The sequence below is a fragment of the Amphiprion ocellaris genome, chromosome 2, assembly GCF_022539595.1.
Source record: "Amphiprion ocellaris isolate individual 3 ecotype Okinawa chromosome 2, ASM2253959v1, whole genome shotgun sequence".
NCBI classification, from domain to species: domain Eukaryota; kingdom Metazoa; phylum Chordata; class Actinopteri; family Pomacentridae; genus Amphiprion; species Amphiprion ocellaris.
Window position 1 is genome coordinate 7,187,905 of NC_072767.1, and position 22,951 is coordinate 7,210,855.

At 36.8% G+C, this 22,951-nt stretch overlaps 1 protein-coding gene across 1 annotated transcript in view; it reads left to right on the top strand.

Moving 5' to 3' along the window:
• The first annotated feature begins 320 nt into the window (after positions 1-320).
• Positions 321-22,951, top strand: part of ttll7 (tubulin tyrosine ligase-like family, member 7) — a 120,220-nt gene continuing 97,589 nt past the window's right edge. The window contains exons 1-4 of the mRNA XM_055017778.1: positions 321-554; positions 16,012-16,366; positions 16,631-16,762; positions 20,769-20,890. Coding sequence (XP_054873753.1) covers positions 16,342-16,366; positions 16,631-16,762; positions 20,769-20,890 — 279 coding nt within the window. The 5' untranslated portion in view covers positions 321-554; positions 16,012-16,341. The remainder of the gene's footprint in view (positions 555-16,011; positions 16,367-16,630; positions 16,763-20,768; positions 20,891-22,951) is intronic.

The following is a 22,951-nucleotide window of genomic DNA, read 5'->3' on the forward strand; positions in this document are numbered from 1 at the left end:
GTTTGGAAGCAGCAGAGTGAGTGGCACGTTAATGACCTCTGAGCAGGGCGCGCCCATTAGCGGCGGGGGTTGTTTTTAGCACCACGGTCAGCGACACCGTTGCTAGGTAGCCGCCGTGTGTTTGTACCAGCACCGCTAAAAAAAAAAACAAAACACGCTAATACAACTCCCGCCTGCCGTAGGATTTTTGTTTTCACTCCCAGCCAGTCCACAGATGATTATAATATATGTATAAACCCTTCAATGCCACGCTGGTGCCAGGTTGCAAACTTCAGCACTTCATTCAGTTAGCTCCCCCCGCCCCCCTCTAGCACACAGAATGGTTTTGCCCGTGGACCCGCTCCAGCTCCTTCAGCTCACACAGCTCCACAATATACTGATTTTTTTGTCTGTCAGTTTGCTGTAGTAATGCCGTTACACGCCACAAACGCTGCGGGAACACTACCGGGCCTGGACGGTTCCTCCACCGCGGCAGGGAGTGTGTAAATGGCTGTCCGTGTCGTCCGGATGAGCCCCGCGGAAGAGCCGCACTGCCAGCGCCTGGAATAGACAAGGTAATGGGGCTAGGTGGAGCGGCTAAGCTAACTGTAGAGTAGCTCCGGGGGGGGGCGGGGGGGTCATTGTGTTCGCTTTCGGGGTTTTACTATTTTATTTATTTATTTATTTTGGAGCAATGTTAGCCTAAAAGCGCCCCTCATTCGCCGGTTGAAGTTAAACTGGACGTCCACACACACACACTGCCAGGCTGACCTAGCAACCTAACGTTAGCAGGAGCGGCTAATTCATAGCAACAATGCACCTGCTCTGTCTGTGGGCATCTGAGAGAACCAACCGCTTTCCCTGAAAAGAGCAAAGTATCACACGCCGGATTTAAGGAATCCACTTTGAGTTAATCCTAAATTACTGGCGAGATATGTAAAGAGGAGGAGGGGACGGGGGGACGGCCTGGAATCCTTCTGGATGTGGAAGATACCATATCGACCACTTGGCTGAGACAGGCAGCTAGCTGGGTCAATCTATAACTGAGGGACTTTTGATGTATCTTGTATATACATTTTTATTTATTTTAATGTTTTTTTTTAATGTTCGTTGTGATCACGTCTTTACAAATTCCATAATTATTTACTATGAAAACAATCACAATCACAAAAAATTACTGGTTATCACTAAAATGTCAGCTAAATAACCGTTCGAATTTAATAACAATCACCTAAAAAGTAATAAAATGAGCTGATTCAAAAATAGTTTTGTCACATTCTGTCTCGTTTTTGTCATTTTGTGTTTTGTTTTTGTTATTTTGTGTCTTGGTTTTGTCGTTTTGTGTATCATTTTTGTCATTTTGCGTCTTGGATTTGTCATTTTTTGTCTCGATTTTGTTGTATTCTGTCTTGATTTTGTCATTTTGTGTCTCGTTTTGTCATTTTCTGTCTCGTTTTTGTTTTGTGTTTCATCTTTGCCAGAATGTGTCTCGCTTTGTCGTTTTGTGCATCAGTTTTGTCATTTGGTGTCTCGTTTTTATCATTTTGTGTTTCATTTTTGCCATTTTGTGTCTCAGTTTTGTCGTATTTTGTCTTGATTTTATTGTTTTGTGTGTCGTTTTGTGTCTCATTTTTGTTGTTTTGTGTATCAATTTTGTTGCTTCCTGTTGTGTTTTTGTCATTTTGTGTCTTGGTTTTGTCATGTTGTGTCTCGGTTTTGCCGTTTTGTGTATCAGTTTGGCATTTTGCATATCAGTTTTGTTGTTTTGTGTCTTGTATTTGTCATTTTGTGTCTCAGTTTTGTCGTATTCTGTCTTGACTGTTTTGTGTCTCGTTTTGTGTTTTTCTGTCTCATTTTTGTAGTTTTGTTTTTCGTCTTTGCCAGTCTGTGTCTCGGTTTTGTCGTTTTGTGTATCAGTTTTGTCATTTTCTGTTTCAATTTTGTTGTTTTGTGTTTCGTTTTTGCCATGTTGTATATCAGTTTTGTCATTTCTTGTCTTGTATTTGTCATTTTGTGTCTCAATTTTGTCATTTTGTGTTGTGTTTTTGTCATTTTTTGTTTCCTTTTTGTCATTTTGTGTCTCAGTTTTGTGATTTTGTGTATCAGTTTTGTCGTTTTGTGTCTTATTTTAACCCTAACCCTAACCCTAATTTTAGGTGTTTTTTTGGTCATTTTGTATGTCTGTGGTCATTTTGTAACTTTTTGTCGTTATTTTGTGCGTCTCTTACATATTGACCCAGCTACTCTTTGTAGCATCTTAGCTCACAGGCTATCTATCTGTCTCCACATTTAGCTGAGCGATGCATCCTCAGAGCCTTGGCTAATTACACCAGAGATGTGGTGTTTGAAGCACTGATTTATGCTGGTGTGCTTGTAGTACAGACATTTCCAAACTGCTTAGTTCCCTTGTTTGAGTTGCGTGCTAATCTATCTCATGATTCATTTAATTTATTGTCATTTTTACTGTTTATTTTCTCTGACTTGTCTCCTATAGCTTGTTTGATTGTCTCTGCATTTGCATGTTTTAACTGTCAAAGCTGGGGGGCTATATAAATAAAGTTATTATTATTATTATAATAATTAATAATAATAATTGAGCATAACTATATCCGCTTAACACATGTAGATTCAAGCAGAGCACAAAACAAATTCATTAAAACCTCAACAAACATATAGAGTTGATATGAAAGACAGGGACTTCTGAATATGTAAATACTACTAAGAAATCCCTAAAAGAGGATTGTTGGCTGTCCTCTCCCCTCCCTCACGGACATCTACTCCACCCGGTGCCTCAGCAGAGCTCAGAACATCATCAAGGACAGTTCACATCCCGGTTCTCAGCTTTTTCATCTGTTGCCCTCTGGAAGGTGTTACAGATGTATTAAAGCGAGGACAAACAGGCTTAAAAACAGCTTCTTTCTGAGAGCCATCACCACCCTGAACTCTCACATGTCTCACCTAGCCAACAATATAGTGTATCTGTGCAATATACACCACTGTCTCATTCACTGTTATTTATATTCACTCCGTTATTTATACTGTATATATGTAAATAGACTGTTTTTGCACTATCTTTAAGATTTCCTTGCACTGAAAAGGAGAAGCTCTGCAATCTCGTTATACATTGTATAATTACAATAAAGAATATTCTGTTCTATTCTATTCTGTTCTAAAAGCACATCTTTTTTGACACTGCTTATAACTCATAAATTTCTCTTTTCTAGATGCTCCCGTCTCCACTATGTTCTATTTATTTTTTATTTTTTGTGTGTTTTCCCTCCTACTGAGTATCTTGAAAAGCACAATGTACATATTATTATTATTATTTTTATAGTTATCCATTAAATCCTTTATCTTGCGGCACGCTGTGACATGAGCAGGGGTAAATATTGAATTCTTTTCAGAATTATTTTTTAAATTTTTTATTTTTTATTTTTTTAGCTTTGGTGTATCCCTACTATGTTCTATTTATTTTTTATTTTTATTTTTTTGTGTTTTCCTTCCTGCTGAGTATCTGGAAAAGCGCTATATACGTATTATTATTATTATTTTTCATGTTGTTACAATTATCCATGAATTCCTTTGCTATACCTGCTTTATCTTGTGGCACACTGACCTAAATAGGGCTAAATATTGAAATATTTTCTGATTTACTTTCTTTTGGTTTCGCTTTTTTTTTTTTTTTTAGCTTCAGTGTATCTGTATTTATTTGGAGAATTTCTGCCTTTATTTTAGACTCTGGGAGAACAGGCAAACAGAAATGATCAGGAGGTTCCAGGTCATCACTGTAAATGAGAACTAGCTCTCAATATTCTGTTGACCTACCTGTTTAAATAAAGGTTAAATAAATAAAAAAGATTCAAACCGAGGATTATCTAGCTATGAGACGACGGTGCACTACTGTGCCAACCCATAGTACAGTCAATTAAATATAAATATTCCTCTTAAGCATTTATGAACCAGCTCTTAGCTTTATTTTAAACATTAACAACGTAGGCTCAAAATTAATGCACAGCAAAAACACATCTTCATGATGTATGTTGAGCCAAACCACCAAACGGGAATAAGTGAATTGAATATTTTAATTGATTATTTACTTAATTAATGATCAAAAATCTGAAAGACACAATCACATTTGATATATTACCTTATAGATTGTTTAAAATCTATGACCCCAGGATCAATTTTTCCAGTGTAGAGTGCCTTGACTTTATCCCAGACTTAAAACTCTTAAGATGGGTATGATATACATAATCTTTCATTTTCATGCAGGCAAGTTTTTGAGTCGCAGAGCTGCTTCTGCTTAAAAATGTCTCTTGTGAACAGTTCTCTTGAGGTCATTCTGCAGTTTTTCATTTGGGTTAAGGTCTGTGCTCTGACCGGGCTGCTCTAGTAGTCGGATGGTTTATTTTAGATATATGTGAAGTCATTCTATTGTAGTCTGTTGTAGTTTTAGTGTGTTGAGTTTTTGTTTGCATCACTGAACTTTTACTGAACTTCAGACTCAAATCACAATCCTCCCTGCATTGTACTTCACCTTTAAGATGTTTTCATGCTGGTATGCCGTGCTCTCTTACTACCATAGATATAGCGACATGTTCTTCCCAAACAATTCAACCTTAGTTTAGAATCTTTACAGGTAGAATTGCTAAGTTGTTTGTGTTTAGAGAGACTTCAGGTGCAAAGTTAAGTTTGATTTTGGAACAGTTGCTCTCTGTGACCATGCAAGATGATTTACTTGTGTTAAACTCATGAAGCGAGACGTTAACCAGCGCCAGTGACTCTGTTAAGCCGTAAGCAGCGAGTCATTTCTGTTCATAGATAGTTTGTGTAACTGCACTGATCAATATCTAAATGCTTTATGTTCCCAACTGAAGCAAAGCATGATTGTAGTTAATAATACAGGGACACAAAGTCTGGACAAATAGGTAATCTCATTAGCTTTAATTTTTTGCGTCCACAGATTAAATATGGCTTTGTTGAAAGAAGAAAGAGTTGAACTGGTGCTTCTCAGTGGACATGAAAGATGGACATATGGAAAGATAGGGTAGGGTTAGGGTTAGTAGGGTTCGGATTAGTAGGATTAGTAGGGTTAGGATTAGTAGGGTTAATAGGGTTAGGGTTTGTAAGATTAGTAGTGTTAGTAGGGTTGGGGTTGTTGGGGTTAGTAGGGTTAGAGTTAGTAAGGGTATGGTTTGTAGGGTTAGGGTGTATTTTTTGTACTTTCTCTATTGTAGCACTTTCAGATTCTGTATGTAAAGTGCATTATAAATTAAAGGCATTATTATTATTAGGGTTAGTAGGGGTAGTAGGGTTAGGGTTAATAGGGTTAGAGTTAGTAGGATTAGTAGGGTTAGTAAGGTTGTAGTTAGTAGTGTTCGGGTTAGTAGGGTTAGGGTTGTTCGGGTTAGTAGGGTTCGTAGGGTTAGGGTTAGTAGGGTTAAGGTTATTTAAGTGGCCTTTTGGAGCTAGCATGAATTTTTGCCATGACCAATCCTTTAGTTTCGGCTGATACACTTGGTCATCCAGAACGGGGTTTGTCCATGACACTGTCCATTTCTTTAGACTTTTTAACCATCTTCGCCACAAAAAGCCAAGTGGAATTCTCCCTGGATGACGTGCATTAAATCCATCTGCTGTCTTTTGATTACATCAGTTAAATTATCATAAAAACTCACCCGAGGCAGCTGGTATACACTCTGAGAAGAAGAATCGAAAGAAACCTTATGGAGGGACCGTTTGAGTTCCTTGAGTAAACCCTGCAGCAGAGGTTGCTCCAGGAGCCCCATAGAAAGCTTCTTTGAAGAACCTTGTTTTTTTTTCTTGTTTTTGTTGTTCTTCTTCTTCCTCTTGTCTTCTTCATTTTCTTCTTTGTCTCCTTTCCCTTCTTCTAACCCTAACCCTTGTGTTCTTGTTTGTCTTCATCATCTTCCTCTTCGTTTTCTTCATTCAAATCACTTCCCTAACCCCACTATCCCTAACTTTCACCCTACTATCCGTAACCCTACGATCCCTGACCTTAACCCTACTATCCCTAAACTTACTATCCCTAACCTCAACTGTACGATCCCGAACCTTAACCCCACTATCCCTAACCCTGCTATCTCTAACCCTAACCATATCTTTCCATATGTCCATCCTTCATGTCCACTGAGAAGTACCTGTTTAACTCTTCCTTCTTTTGACAAAGCCATATTTAATCTGTGGAGGCAAAAATGTTACAGTTAATTAGTGATGTCTGACATTGGCTTTTTTGCCCAAAACCGACATGTCAATATTGTCCAACTCTCAATTTCTGATTCCGATATCAACCGATACCGATATATGTGGACTTGGAAATAATTCCAAACCACAGACATCTTGCTAGTCAGGCACAGTAAGCTTGTTACTGCAGCCACATTTGCAGGGCTAAAAGTGAAAAATAATCCAAAATCTGAACTTTCTTGCTTTTGGGTGGGGGTCGGGGTACAATCTAGCTAACTAATAAGAAATGAAGATATCTTCATTCACAGACTCAGAATGCATATTATAGTAATACTGAAAAGAGCAGTAGGTGGTGGTAGGTACTCCATCTGACCACAACATTGTCCAAATATATTATTTAGCAACTAATCAGTAAAAGATATGGAAAAAGGACATTGATTCACCTTTTAACAATATTTGCACTATTTATTCTGAAATACAACTATGTAAATAGCTACAGTGTAAAAAAATTAAATAAATAAATATATAGTTTTTAACAGCTTACTATATTGCAGTTAAAATAAGAATAACAAAAACATTAAAGCGCTCTCAGAACTGGTAACTTAAATGATCAGACACAAATAAGAAAATAGAAAATAAACAAATACTGTACAGTTTACTACAGACAACTACAGTTCAATTTAAAAAAAAACATTTGCGGTGCTACAAGAACTGGTAAGCTGAATCGTTATTTTTTTCCTATCTATTTCTTCTTTCTTTCTGACATCTTTTACTTCTTCCATAAGTATTGAGACAATGTTCACTTTTCTGTTTGCCAGATGTTGAGTTCCTCTGGCCGCATCGTCATAAATAAAACGAACAAGCACATGAAGAATTGTGTCCATGCTCTGTCTAGTGGCTTTGTCATATACAACGAAAACACACATTTTTTGAGCCTATCAGAAACACTTTTCTTAATGCTGTGGCTATGCCATGTGTATTTATGGAGCCAGCATGCTGATTTGACACAGACAGTTTTGACAAAACATTTTTATCTTCAGCACAGATTAACGAGTGCCTGAGTTCTGGTGAACAACAAGCCAAGTTCTGTAATGAACGTGCACCCGCGTGTTTTTAAATCACAAACCTGGTCAGCCTGATTCTGGTACGTCAGCGGTGACTGTTGCTCACGGAAAACGAGTTGTGACTTTCAGAGGACAGCAGCTGTATGGGTCCGACTCGTGGGGCGACAGCACTTTTTTGCCGTTAGTTGCGTACATGAGTTTTTTTTTTAAACACACGGTACAGAAGCAAGCACCAGGCTCCTTCAGTTTTTTGCACCAGCAACCAAAGGGCTTGCCACCTCTGCTTAACTCTTCCAACCAAAAAAAGTGCCATTTATTTTCACTCCGCCAAGGAACGCGGCAGAGTTATGTGACGATCGGCGTACGTTTGTCCTTCCGTCTATTTGTCGGTACACAACATTGCTCAAAAAAACGGAACATTGGATTTGTATGAAATTTTTAGGGAAGGTCAGAAATGACACAAGGACCAAGTGATTAGATATTGGTAGTGATGCGGCTTATAGTCTGAATCCACGGATTTGTTAAAGATTTCTGTATCACTACGTCACTATGACCATGACAACAATGGACTCAAATGCAGCTGGATCTCAACGTCTTTCTAAGACCCACCTCAACTCTACATCCCTTTGGCGAGTGATATTAGTTTGGTTGGGAGCAAAAGCTGTGTTCCCCTCATTCCATTGGTAGGTGAACTCGGCTGGCAGTGTATTCCTATCTTTCTTTTTTTTCGAGCCAAAAGTCGGTGCCACATGCCGGAAATCCGACATGGTTGTTTACACGCTTCATGACGCAGTTTGATGATGTGATCATTTACAAGCCTGTAAATGCCGGCGAAATCCAGGGATTATTTTATCGGTTTTCATGATAGGCAAAAAAAACGATAACGATATTGGCCGATAATACACCAATATTATCGGCTCCAATATTGGGCTGATAATATTGGTTGGCCAATATTATCGGACATCCCTACAGTTAATGAGATTTCCTATGTGTTCAGACTTTAGGGACACCCTGTAGAAGCGGTTAATTGCATTTATAAGAATGAATTTTTGCATTTGACCAATTTCTCCTGACTCCATTTGAATTCTGCCTCTGAAGTTAGGCATAGTGTTCAGCTGTTTGTTGGTGTATTTTAGCACCTCGTGGGCTGACAGTTCCCACACTCGTTCCTCCTTGTATCTGGAGGAAGGCACGGAGCCAGAGTTGGGTCACTGGTTGGAGCTAATTTTAGATCCGCTGGCAATTCTAAACCAGCTACTTTCCTGTGAGAATTGTCCTCAAACTCGGCTATCATTTTTCCTGGCCGGACAATGTGGTCAAACAGATAGGGACAGATTCGTAACAGAAATGATGGAGCAGTATACTACTTGTTTTAGATTTTGAAGACCTGCAGATTCACTGCACTGTTGACTTCTTCTGCTTTAAAGAATCTTTTGTTTACGTGTGCTTTTCAGTGATGCTGTAACAGTGCAGCACGCCTCCATCATTAGCCAGCGTCTCCTCCTGAATGCCTCTACAAGCCCTGAGGTCCCAGGACTGCTGTAATGGCAGGACCGGAGCGTACTGTATGTACAGAAAACAACTTGTGTCTGCAAATCCTGCTTCTACAGCACAACACAGGGCTGAGTGGTGTTTCCCCGAACCTCTCTATTGATTATGTATTTGACGACCGCTTTCAAGACGTAGTTTCATGTAAGGCAGCGGGAACATAAAACAGGCCCCTCTGGGATGTAGCGCTGGTTGTAGATGGGACTTGTGTAATAGGTGTGACACCGCCTATCGTTTATAAACCGGGTCGACTGCGTTGGCTCGGCTTTTTTCTTTGGCACACTTACCGTAAAGCTGTTTTTCTGTCTTTGTGGATTTGCTGTTGATGTAAAAGGTAGGGATCGGCAGATTTTCACATCCGATATCCAGCATTCTTCCAGTTATCAGTATTGTAGACTGGAGTTGTAGACTAAAGACTGCAGACAAAATTTATATTCTAGAACAGGGGTGTCAAACATGCGGCCCGCGGGCCAAAAGCGGCCCTCCAGAGGGTCCAATCCGGCCCTCAAAGTGTAAAAATTCTAGAGAAGGCATTAACTGCAGATTGTAAATTAGTAGAACTTTAAATTTAAAATAATTTCTAGACCATGACAAGTTGTTTAGATCATAAAGTAAAATACTAGATTGCTCGTTGTTCTTTTGTTGTTTTGTGTCTCATTTTTGTAATATTTTGTCTTGTTTTTGTTCTTTTTTGCCTTTTTTTGTCTGACTTTTGTCTCATGTTTTTGTCGTTTTGTGCATCGTTGTTGTTTTGTGTTTCCTTTTTGTCTCGCTTGTGTTTTTTGTTCATTTTTTTGTCGCTTTGTAAATTTTTGGCGAATTTTTTTGTCTCTTTTTTGTTTTGTGTTGTTTTGTGTCTCATTTTTGTAATATTTTGTTTTGTTTCTGTAGTTTTTTGTCTTTTTTGTGTTTTTGTCATTTTGTGTTTGCTTTTTGTCTCGCATGCGTTTTTAGTCATTTTGTTACTCACTTTTGTCATTTTTTGGTCTTGTTTTCGTTTTCTTGTTTGTCACTGTAACTTTTTTGTCAAATTTTTTTGTGTCTTTTTTGATTCCTGTTGTTTGTCTCATTTTTGTCATTTTGTGTCTCATTTTTGTAATATTGTATCTTGTTTTTGCTGTTTTTTATAGTTTTTTTTTGTCTGACTCGTCATTTTGTGTTTCCTTTTTGTCTTGCTTGTGTTTTTTGTCTTAATTTTTAAACATTTTTTCTTTATTTGTTTCAAGCATCATTTTTCTCGTTTCGTGTTTCCTTTTTGTCTAGCTTGTGTTGTCTATTTTTGTCGTTTTCTCGTTTTTGTCATTTTTTGGCTTGTTTATTCGTTTGTGTCCATTTTTGTCACTTTATACCTTTTTTGTCAAATTGTTTATATCTTTTTTGTTTTGTTTCATGTCGTGTCTCATTTTTTGTTTTGTGTTTCCTTTTTGTATCGCTTGTGTTGTTTGTCTATTTCCTAGTCATTTTGTTTCTCGCTTTTGTCATTTTTGTTTCTTTTTTGTCAAGTAGTCCATTTTTTGTCGCTTTGTAACTTTTTTGTCTAATTTTTTGTCTCTGATTTGTTTCCTGTGGATTTTCTCATTTTTGTCATTTTGTTTCTCGTTTTTATCATTTTCTGTCTCATTTTTGTAATATTTTGTCTTGTTTTCATTTTTTTTCTTTTTTGTCTGACCTTTGTCATTTTGATCATAAAATAAAATACTACATCATCAGTTCCAGATGACTAAATGTTGTGTTCTATTGTAAACACTCTGTGATCTGAAAGTTTTAATGTGTAAATGATAAACTGAGGCCAAATGTTGTTCAAACTGAATTTATTTTTCTTTAAAAAAAAAAAAAAATCAGTTTTTTAATATTTTGTATAAATATAGATCCTTCAATGGGAACATTTTTGCTCTAAAACAAAGGAAACATTAGGAGTTGTGGTTATTTATAAGTTATTATGCTGTGGTTCTACTGGTCACTGGGGATCAAATTGTTCTGAATGTGGATCCTGAACTAAGATGAGTTTGACACCGTTGTTCTAGATTTAAAAAACAAAAAACAAAAAACATGATATAGGATGCGCTGCATATTTAGAAGAAAACTCTGCATAACAATGCCCTGACAGACAAACATGCACTTGTTATGCATGTAGGGCCGAGAGAATGATGCAGATGTTCAGCCTGAAGAGCTGACTGTCTCCAGTCAGAGATGTTATGAGGGACTTTAACACAATAAAGCCTTTCTGTGTCGTGTGTGACGGAGGGGGGAGTGCATTAGCTAATCATCCACTGGAGCTCTACAGCTTTAGATATGCATTTAGAGGAGCGCTGCACTTCCTGCTGGTGTGGGCTTTTGGCTCCCTCTCCTGGGGAAAAAGTGTTACTGCATCAGAGATTAACGCTCCACTTAGAAGGGATTTAGTTGTGGTTAATATTTCTGAGGGAGTAATGGTAAGGATGTTTTCTAAAGCCGTCAAGTGGTGATTACAGATGTTCAACCTCATTTAGTTGCTGTCCACATGTCAGCTTCTCCAACACTGAAAAAAACACATTAAAAGCAACTCAACATGCCCTGTACATTACTAGTTTGACCTGAGGACTTCAAATCTGCCATATCTGTCATTTATAAAATAAAAATTCCACTACAAATTACCTGCTACTTTACAGAGGTTCTGGGACAGTTTTAGTTTGGTGCAAACTAGCGTCATGCTTATTTGGGGTCATTTTTTTGGCAAGGTTTTGGTATTTTCTGCATATTTTTTTTTGGCTTTTTTCTACCTCAAGAGTTATGGAGGAAATTCTGAATTCAAGTTTAGAACATTTTGGATGCACAAAAGGAGAAAGTTCAGTCCATCAGAAGAACAACATCTGTTCGTATAATAAGCTGGATGACCCAAATATAGAAAAAAATTTAACAGAATAAAACAAAACAAAGCATATATATATATGCTATATATATATATATATATATATATATATATATATATATATATATATATATATATATATATATATATATATATTTGTCGTTTGTATTTTTTTGTCCCATTTGTGGTTTTTGTCTACTCTTCTGTCATTTTGTCATTTTTGGTCTTGTTTGTGTCATTTGTGTAATTTTTTGTTCCAGTTTTGTTTTGTGCCATTTGTCTCATTTTTGTTGTTTGTCCATTTTTTGTCACTTTGTACCTTTTTTGTGTAATTTTTTGTCTAATTTTTTGTCGCTTTGTCTCATTTTTGTAATTTTGCGTCTCAGTTTTGTAATATTTCATTGTTTTTGTTGTTTGTTGTGTTTTTTGTCTCACTTTTGTCTCTTGTTTTTGTTGTTTTGTGTTTCCTGTTTTTGTGTTCTTGTCTTATTTTTTCATTTTGTGTTTTACTTTATTGGTTATTTTGTGTATTGTTTGCGTCTTTTGTTTGTCTCATTTGTCTTTTTTTTGTCGCTTTGTAGTTTTTTTGTGAAATTTTTTGTCTCATTTTTGTTTTGTTTCGTGTTGTTTGTCTCATTTTTTTGTCGTTTTGGTTCTCGTCTTTGTCATTTTGCATCTAATTTTTGTTATATTTTGTCTTGTTTTCATTGGGGTTTTTTTGTCTTTATTTGTCATTTTGATCTTATAGTAAAATACTACATCATTCAGTTCCAGATGACTAAATGTTGTGTTCCTTTGTCGACAGTCTGTGATGTGGAAGTTGTAATGTGGAAATGATAAACTGAGGCTGAGTGTTGTTGAAATTGAATTTATTTTTATTCAGAAATTTCAAGTTTTTCATGATGTTTTGTACAAAGATAATTCCTTAAATATGAACATTTTCAGAATCTACTTTTTTGCACGAAAACAAAAAACATTAGCAGTTGTGGTTATTTATAGGTTATTATGCTGTGATTTTACTGGTCAGTGGACATCAAATTGGACTGAATCTGGAACTATGTCAATGAGTTTGACACCCCTTCATTAGGGAATGTGTGTGTAGTCTGGTCACGTGTGTGTGTTTGTAGGTGTTCAGTTGCATATGTCCCTGTTGTTCCTGAGGCTTTCCACAACACCGAGGTCCGGTGCTCCTATAGAGGCTCCTGTACAGAGCCGGCTCACTGCTGGGAGGTGGGGGCAGACTGTCAACAGCACAGCTTGCCTCACTTCATCACGCTGACTCTTTGTTGTTCTCTGCTGAACTCATTTCAGTCTCTGTCCTTCCCAGGATCAATGTCTGGTGCTTACCACCGGCAGAGCGAGAGGCTGACAGCCAAGACGAGCCCAGTGATCAGGCAACGCCATCAGATTGTTTCCTCATTCTAATTTATCCACGGGCTGCTGATAGAATCGATGGGGTCTGCTTTGCGAGCTGGCTTCCTCTAGAAAAGTGTGTGGATAAGAAACGGGGCTTTTTCAGCGTATTCTCACCACTAGAGGCTGCTGTTGGTCTCCGTATGAAAAACAGGAGGCGGCACGAGACGGTGTAATGTAGCTGAAGTCTCACTAGTTGATGTTACCTGTGATTTATGTGGTCTTTGCATCATGTATATCACTATATTTCACACGCTGGCACCCTGCATGTTTTTGAATCTACTTTTCGGATTGTGTTTTTTCCTCTGCAGAATCACTACATCTCACTTGGAACGTGTGCAGATTTCATACAGACGTCACCTGAGCTTCAATCACACAACATGGAGACCACTTAGCCTTGTAAAACCCACTGTTGCACTGTTTTAAAAAAATAAAATAAAAAATTGTATATATATATATATATATATATATATATATATATATATATATATATATATATATATATATATATATATATATATATATATATATATATATATATATAAATAATAAGCCAGCGATAACTTTAATGTTGACAGGACGTTGCCACAACACTTGATTACCTCCAAAAGCAGTTTGAAGACTCACTCAGTGACCAAGTAATAAGCAGAATTTTGGCTGGCGACTGGTTTTAATTTCCCACCCTGTTCGTAGCCCGGGGCAGCTTTTTAACAAACCGCTGAAAAGACGCCATCTGTTTGCAAGAAGTGACCTCCGAGCTGTACGATTAAACCCAGCTGGCACGAGACGCCACAAGACGCTGAAAAACTCTTTATTTGACATTAATGTTTTCGCAGCAATCCCACGTAATACCAATTATTCCAGTGGACATCACACAGTCGGAGCTGTCAGCGAACGTCCAGCGTCGGATTGCCTGCTTGTAGCTTTACATCAAAAAGCATGTCCAGTGGTCTCTAGTTCAGAGAGTAGTTTCACTAATTAGCTAATGTAAAGCAACTTTAATTAATGTAGAGCAACTTTCACTAATATAGAGCAACTTTAATAAACATAGAGAAACTTTAATTAATGTAGAGCAACTTTAATTATTATAGAGCAACTTTCACTAATGTAGAGCAACTTTAATAAATATAGAGCAACTTTAGGTAATGCAGAGTAACTTTAATATAGAGCAACTTTAATTAATATAGAGCACCTTTCACTAATATAGAGCAACTTTAGCTAATGTAGAGCAACTTTAATTAATGTAGAGCAACTTTCACTAATATAGAGAAACTTTAATAAACATAGGGCAACTTTAATTAATGTAGAGCAACTTTAATTATTATAGAGCACTTTTAGCTAATGTAGAGCAACTTTATTATAGAGCAACTTTCACTAATGTAGAGCAACTTTAATAAATATAGAGCAACTTTACCTAATGTAGAGCAACTTTAATATAGAGTAACTTTAGCTAATGTAGAGCAACTTTAATTAATATAGAGCAACTTTCACTAATATAGAGCAACTTTAATAAATATAGAGCAACTTTAACTAATATAGAGCAACTTTAGCTAATGTAGAGCAACTTTAATAAATATAGACCAACTTTCACTAATGTAGAGCAACTTTAATTAATATGGAGCAACTTTCACTAAGGTAGAGCAACTTTAATTAATAGAGAACAACTTTCACTTATATAGAACAACATAGTTTAATATAGAGCAACATTAACTAATGTAGAGGAACTTTAATTACTATAGAGCAACTTTAACTAATGTAGAGCAACTTTAACTAGTATAGAGCAACTTTGACTCATTTCTGAGCAACATTAACTAATGTAGAGCAACTTTAATATAGAGCAACTTTCACTAATATACAGCAACTTTAACTAATGTAGAGCAACTTTAGCTCATTTAGAGGAACTTTAATAATAGCAGCTTTAGCTAATATAGAGCAACTTTAAATAATGTAGAGCAACTTTAATGTAGAGCAACTTGAACTAGTGTAGAGCAACTTTCACTCATTTCTGAGCAACTTCAACTGTCGAGCAACTTTAACTAGTGTAGAGCAACTTTAACTCATTTCTGAGCAACTTTAACTAATGTAGAGCAACTTTAACTAACGTAGAGAAACTTTAACTCATTTCAGAGAAACTTTAACTAATGTAGAGCAACTTTAGTAAATATAGAGAAACGTTAGCTAATATAGAGCAGCTTTAATATAGAGCAACTTTAATGTAGAGCAACTGCAACTCATTTAGAGCAACTTCAACTGATATGGAGCAACTTTAATATAGAGCAACTAATAAATATAGAGCAACTTTAGCTAATGTAGAGCAACTTTAGCTAATATCGAGCAATTTTAGCTAATATAGAGCAACTATAATGTAGAGCAACTTTAATTTAGAGCAACTTTAACTAATGTAGAGCAACTTTCATGAATGTAGAGCAACTTTAACTCATTTTAGAGCAACTTTAAATAATAGTATCAGCTTTTGCTAATGTAGAGAAACTTTAACTAATATAGAGCAACCTTAGCTAATATAGAGCAACTTTAACTAATGTAGAGCAACTTTAACTCATTTTAGAGCTACTTTAACTAATAGTATCAGCTTTTGCTAATATAGAGAAACTTTAACTAATATAGAGCAACCTTAGCTAATACAGAGCAACTTTAACTAATATGGAGCAACTTTTACTCCTTTAGAGCGCATTTCCAGCAACCATCACTCCTGTGCTCTGATGCTACAATGCGTTAGCTGATGGTGTTTTCGCAGTGAATACCAATTACTCCAGAGGACATCACACGGCGTTTGCGGCGTCAGAGCTGTCAGCAAATGTCCAGGTTCGGATCGCCTGGTGCAGCTTTACATCAAAAAGCATGTCCAATAGTCTCTAGTTCAGCGAGAAAACACACACCGATCCTCACTCCTGCTACTGTAAAATATGTTGTTTTTTCTCCCCTTCTCTTCCACAGGCATTCCTATTCCCATCTGTCCACCCCCTCCCTCCCTACTCTCCTCTGGGGCTGTAAATAAGCCGGGGCTGTGTGGACCCTTGAGAAGTCCTCCCCCTCACACTCTATCCTCCTCTATCTCCATCCCCCGGCCCACTCAGCATCCACCGCTCTGCTGAAAGGTGCCAAGGAGATGCTCAGATGATCCATCGGGCCGTTCTGAATCACCACACGGCCCCGGACAGGGAAGACTAACCAGAGTGTGAGCGAGCCCTCGGAGATCCCCCACAACTACCCCCGCCAAGCCTGGCAGAAAGCTCGGCTTGCCCCTTCACTCCTGCAGCCCCTGAGATGCCCTCCCCTCCCAATGATGGAGGTGAGTGAGCTCTCCCAGGACTGTCTGGGTTTACTGTGTTAGCTGTATTTCTGTACATGCAGTAGAAGTGCACACACGTCATAATTTAGGGCTCATGATGCATGGAGCGACACCAAACCAGACGCCTAATCCATTTACATTCCAGTCCCATAAACAAACCCAGCTAAATCCACCCGCAGAAATGAGGGAAAGTATATTAGAAGAGTCTGGAGCACAAGCTGTGACTGTATCTAGTGTTGTCGTGTGCTGTGTCTCCTCCTCCAGAGGATCAAGGAGCGTCCCCCGTGAACGGGCCATCTGTGGGCTCCTACCAGAGCAGTGGGAAGAGGAAGATGCACACCAAAAAGAAGAAAGGCACCATCACTGCCAACGTCGCTGGCACCAAATATGAGATCGGTACTGTAACGCACTCGCAATGACATTAAAGAGCCCTTGAAATGACGATAACGATACACAAAAATGAGCAATAAATACACTATTGTTCAAAAATTTGGGATCACTTAGTAATGTCCATATTTTTAAAGAAAAGCATTTTTTTGTCAATGAAGATAACATTAAATGAATAATAAATCCAGTCTAGACATTGTTAATGTGGTAAATGACTACTGTAGCTGGAAACGGCTGATTTTTAATGTAATATCTCCATAGGGGTACAGAGGAACATTTCCAGCAACCATCACTCCTGTGTTCTAATGCTACATTGTGTTAGCTAATGGTGTTGAAAGGCTCATTGATGATTAGAAAACCCTTTTGTAGTTATGTTAGCGCATGAAATTGTCTGGGTGACCCCAAACTTTGGAACATTTATGTACATTAACAGAGAAATGAGTGCAGGAGATTATAGATCAAAAAGATCACAGCGATATTTACCATTCATGGAAAAGCTCCAGAGCAGCCAATCGTAATGGCTCTCCTCAAAAAGATAAATTAATTGTCTGTAATGCATTCAAATCCCGCTGGAAAGCCCGTAGTATGAGAGATAGGTGGCAGGCCCATTTGGACATTAATCCAACAACTATTCATTATTCAGGGGGTAATGAAAAATTCATATGCCCTAACGAAACAAGGTATTAATTAATTTCTTGAAAGCCTTCACAAACCTGGAGGAGGCTTGCCTAATGTTGCGTGATGGCACTTGAATGGGAAAAAGATGTTTCCGATGTGACTGCGTCCATCTGTTAACGTCGGCGGAGGCTAGCAGTGTTTTGCTAACTGGAACAGGGAGGGTTTACATCACAGCAGGTCTGTGCTCACGGTTAGCAGTAGCATGTTTGAGCACATAATCAATCCTGTCTTACACATCCTCAGGGCCGGGGTGTACGTCCACCTCTCAGTGCATGTAAAGCAGATTCCAAAGCCACACTCCCTGACCTTTCACCTCTACCTGTAATGCTATTAATTCTGAAACAAAAATAAGACAGGTAACAGCAAAAATGAGCCATCCATCTGGCCCTTAGTGTTAATTCCCTGTTAAAATAGCCCTGCATCGCTCTCCGAATGGCCACTGAGAGGGTCTCGTCACAGCGAGCCGACTGACTCACAGCTGGATGTCCGTCTACCTACAGGATCCCAGCAGCCTCCAACTTCTACTTGCTGCTGCTGACTCTTTAGTTTCATAGGTTGCACTTCACCCCCGAGAGCTCCGCTGCCACACAATATATTGAACATGTGAGAAGTGCTTACGATGCTCTTTTAACCGATCTCAAAGAAAAAAACCCCTCACTGCCAAGTTAAATTACCTCAACAGAGATTTATGTTCATACACGAGGCTGAGCTGTCTCTATGTGAAGGGTTTCACTGGACTGCAACTCTTTTAGGTCGCATTAAAGATGTTAAATAACGACGACAAATTAGATTTTATTGTTGAGACAACAATGATTGGATTTGTGATGTTTTGAGGGACTGAGAGCTGTGCAAAAAAGTCCACATTTAAGGAATTCTTTTTACAAAACATCATGAACACCCTCAAATTTTTTCAGAAAAATAAATTCAGTTTCAACATCATTAAGCCTCAGTTTATCATTTCCACATGACAACTTCCAGATCACAGAGTGTCTACAAAGGAACACAACATTTAGTCACATCTGGAACTGAAACATAGAGGATTTTACTGTAGGATCAAAATGATAAAAGTCAGAGAAAAAAAAAGACAAAAAATGCCAAAAAACAACAAAACAAGGCAAATTATTACAAAAATGAGAAACAAAATGACAGAAAGTAAGACAAATGGCATGAAACAATACAAAAAAGAGACAAAAAAATTAGATAAAAAAGTTACGGAGTGACAAAAAAATGGACAAACGAGACATAAAACAAGTCAGACAAAAAAGACAAAAAAACAACAAAAACAAGACAAAATATTACAAAAATGAGATACAAAACAAAAAACAAACAAAAATTTAGACAAAAAAGTTAGAAAGTGACAAAAAATGGAGCAAAACCAGACAAAAAAATGAAACAAAAAATTGCAAAACACAAGAAAAGCGAGAAAACGACAAAAATAAGACAAAAAAAAAAACAAGCGGGACAAAAAACCCCACAAAACAACAAAAACATGAGACAAACAACAAAAAAAGACAAAAAAGACAAAAAACAAGATGAAATATTACTAAAACTTGACACAAAATGACATAAAAGACCAAAAATTTGACAAAAAAATTGCAGTGACAAAAAATGATAAAAACGAGAAACAAAATGACAAAAATAAGACAAAAAACACAAGCGAGATCCCCCCCCCCAAAAAAAAAAAATAAATAAAAATTGACAAAAACGACAAAACTGAATTCGAAAATGAATACACACTTCACTGTGTCACAGCACATAAATCTGACCTGCAGGACCTCCCACTCTGGCTCAATCATGACAATCTTCCGAGGAAAATTGAAATCTAAATTTAGAAGCCTGAAGTTATGAGGTTTTGGCAATGCGGCTGAAATGAGCTTCTCAGACAAACTATGGCTCATTGTGTGTTTGTTAATGTCGCTCCTCACCTGTCCATGTAGGTAAAGTTAAACTACAACCACTTACACTGTGAAGACATTTCAAACTACTCCCCTGTCAGTGAAAGGGTTTCATCACCCATCATCCATGAAAAGAAAAAGCCTCTTTTCATGCCACACTAGCTTTTCAGTTAAGTCGAACTCTGCCATCAAAAGATATTTCATCTTTGCAGACAGATTTCAGTCCTGCTTATAACTGCTTCAGCTCCTACCAAAATGTGATCTTATTCGCGTCTAACGTACACTATACTATTGTTCAGACAATTCCACGTTTTCCATGAAAACTCCCACTTTTATTCATGTGCTAACATAACTAATCATCAATTAGTCTTTCAACACCATTAGCTAACACAATGTAGCATTAGAACACAGGAGTGATGGTTGATGGAAATGTTCCTCTGTACCTCTATGGAGATATTCCATTAAAAATCAGCTGTTTCCTGCTAGAATAGTCATTTACCACATTAACAATGGCTACACTGGATTTATCATTCATTTAATGTTGTCTTCATTGACAAAGTAAGGACATTTCTAAGTGACCCCAAACTTTTGAACAGTAGTGTACATGAATTAAAGTTGCTTTAAATGAGTTAAGGTTGTTCAAAAATAAGTTAAAGTTGCTCTATAATAGCTAAAGTTGCTCCATAATTGTTAAAGTTGCTCTAAAATAGCTAAAGTTGCTTCATATTCGTTAAATTTGCTCAAAAATGAGTTAAAGTTGCACTATATTAGTTAATGTTGCTCTAAATGAGTTAAAGTTGCTCGTAAATGTGTTAAAATTGCTCTATATTAATTAAAGTTGCTCTAAATGAATTAAAGTTGCTCTTAAATGAGTTAAAATTGCTCTATATTAATTAAAGTTGCTCTAAAGGAGTTAAAGTTGCTCTATATTAATTGAAGTTGCTCTACATTAGTTAAAGTTGCTCTGTATGAGCTAAAGTTGCTCTATATTAATTAAAGTTGCTGTAAAGGAGTTAAAATTGCTCTATGTTAATTAAAGTTGCTCTACATTAGTTAAAGTTGCTCTATATGAGCTAAAGTTGCTCTATATTAATTAAAGTTGCTCTACAGAAGTTAAAGTTGCTCTATATTAATTAAAATTGCTGTAAAGGAGTTTAAGTTGCTCTGCATTAGCCAAAGTTGCTCTATATTAATTAAAATTGCTGTAAAGAAGTAGTGTATGCAAAAAGTAAATTTCGGCCTGGAAAAATGTTTGAGCGAAATATTGATCTCTAAATCAGAAATATTTGATTTCTGGGTCCAGGTCGTATCTTCTTCCTGTTTTGCATCCATAACATGAAGTTCCAGCCGGTAAACTAGAGTTAAATCAGTGTTAAAGGTTTATTCAGGCTGTTGCTCGTTCAGTTTGTAGGAAACCGTCTAACATGAGCGTTCTTCTGCAGTTCGTATCGTCATCAACGAGATGGACTTCCTCAAGACCCGGGATGAAGACGAGACGGCCAACCTCATCTGGAACGACTCGGCCGTGCAGCACGAGAAGATCGCTGAGCTCAGGAACTATCAGGTACGACCGCCGTGTCCAGTCAGCAGCCTGTGGTCCGACCTGGAGGTTAAAGGAGAGGCTGGCTATGATCCCAGCGCTAGTGTCTGGGGCTGGAGAATGGAGATCTGAACCTTTAACAGGGAGAAACAGCCACATGAAGATAAATTTAACTTTGGGAAAAAAAAAGGTTCAATCAGAGCCTTCACCCTGACCTCCTCACAATCAGCAGATTTTTAATGTTTTTTAAAGTTTCACCTTCTTCCTGTGAATACTTTCAGAGCTGTAGAGACCTGTGAAGTACTTAGAGGTGGGTTGAAATAACTTCATAGGGACAGAAGACAGACACCTGACATTTCCAGGGCACAGAAACACATCTGAGATACGTTCATCAAAATATGCCTCCATTAAAGAATCATTCTGACATGGAGTGAATCGTGTCTAGAAGGTGATCCTGGTATCAGATGTGGGTAAAAATGATCCTTTCATTGTCTAGAACTAGTTCTGATTAACCACTTTTTGTTTCATTTGTGTTTTTTGTCGTATTTGAGCCATTTTGTGTTTTGCTTTATTTGTTGTTTTGTTTCTCGTTTTAGTCGTTTGTCCATTTTTTTGTTGCTTCCCAACTTTTTGGTCAAATTTTTTGTCTCCTTTTTGTCTTGTTACGTCTCGTTTGTCTCATTTTTTGTCATTTTGTCATTTTGTGTCTCATTTTTGTAATATTTTGTCTTGTTTTTGTTGCTTTTTTTGTCCTTTTTTGTCTGAGTTATGTTGTTTGTCTCATGTTTTTGTTGTTTTGTATTTCCTTAACTCTCGCTTGTGTTTTTTGTCATATTTTTGTCATTTTGTGTTTTGCTTTATTTGTTGTTTTGTGTCATTTTTGTCATTTTGTGTTTTGCTTTATTTGTTGTTTTGTGTCATTTTTGTCATTTTGTGTTTTTTTTGTCTCACTTGTGTTGTCTATTTTTTGTCAGTTTGTTTCTCGCTTTTGTCATTTTTTGTTAAATGTTTTTATTTTTTTGTCACTGTAAGTTTTTATCAAATGTTTTGTCTTCTTTTTGTTTTGTTTCGTCGGTTGTCTCATTTTTGTAATATTTTGTCTTGTTTTTGTTGTTTTTTTGTCTGACTTTGTCATTTTGTGTTTTGCTTTATTCGTTGTTTTGTGTGTTGTTTTTGTCGTTTTGTGTTTTTTTGTCTCGCTTGTGCCATTTGTCCATTTTTTGTTGCTTTTTAACTTTTTTGTCTAATTTCTTGTCCAATTTTTGTTTTATTTTGTGTCATTTGTCTAATTTTTTTGTCATTTTATTTCTCACTTTTGCCTTTTTGTTTCTCGTTTTTGTCATTTTGTGTTTCCTTTTTGTTGCGCTTGTGGATTTTGCCTTATTTTTGTCATTTTGTGTTCTTTGTCTTATTTGTGATATTTTGTGTTTCGCTTTATTTGTTGTTTTGTGTTTTTTTGTCTTGCTTGTGTTGTTGGTCTATTTTTTTTGCCATTTTGTTTCCTGCTTTTGTCATTTTCTATCCATTATTTTGTCACTTTATAACTTTTTTGTCAATTTTTTTGTTTTGTTTCGTGTCATTTTTTGTCATTTTGTAATGACAAAATTAACTTTTTCTCTTTTTTTGCTGTGTTTCGTGTCATTTGTCCATTTATTTGTCATTTAGTTTCAGGTTTTTGTTGTTTTATTTCTTGCTTTTGTCGTTTTTGTCTTATTTTTTGTCTAATTTTTGTAGTTAGTCCATTTTTTGTCGCTTTGTAGCTTTTTTGTCTAATTTTTTGTCTTTTTTGTTTTGTTTCATGTTGTTTGTCTCATTTTTTGTCATCTTGTTTCTTGCTTTTGTCATTTTGTGTCTCCTTTTTGTCTCGCTTGTGTTTTTTGTTTTATTTTTATCATTTTGCGTTTTGCTTTATTCGTTGTTTTGTGTATCGTTTTTGTCGTTTGTCCAGAACTAAAATGAGTTTGACACTACTGTCATAGACATTAAACTGTGCCAGTTTTGCTACTGAAAATATGATATATCCCATAATATTGTTGGTTATATAAAAATGGTAATGAACAAAACCCATATTTTGTCTTTTATGAC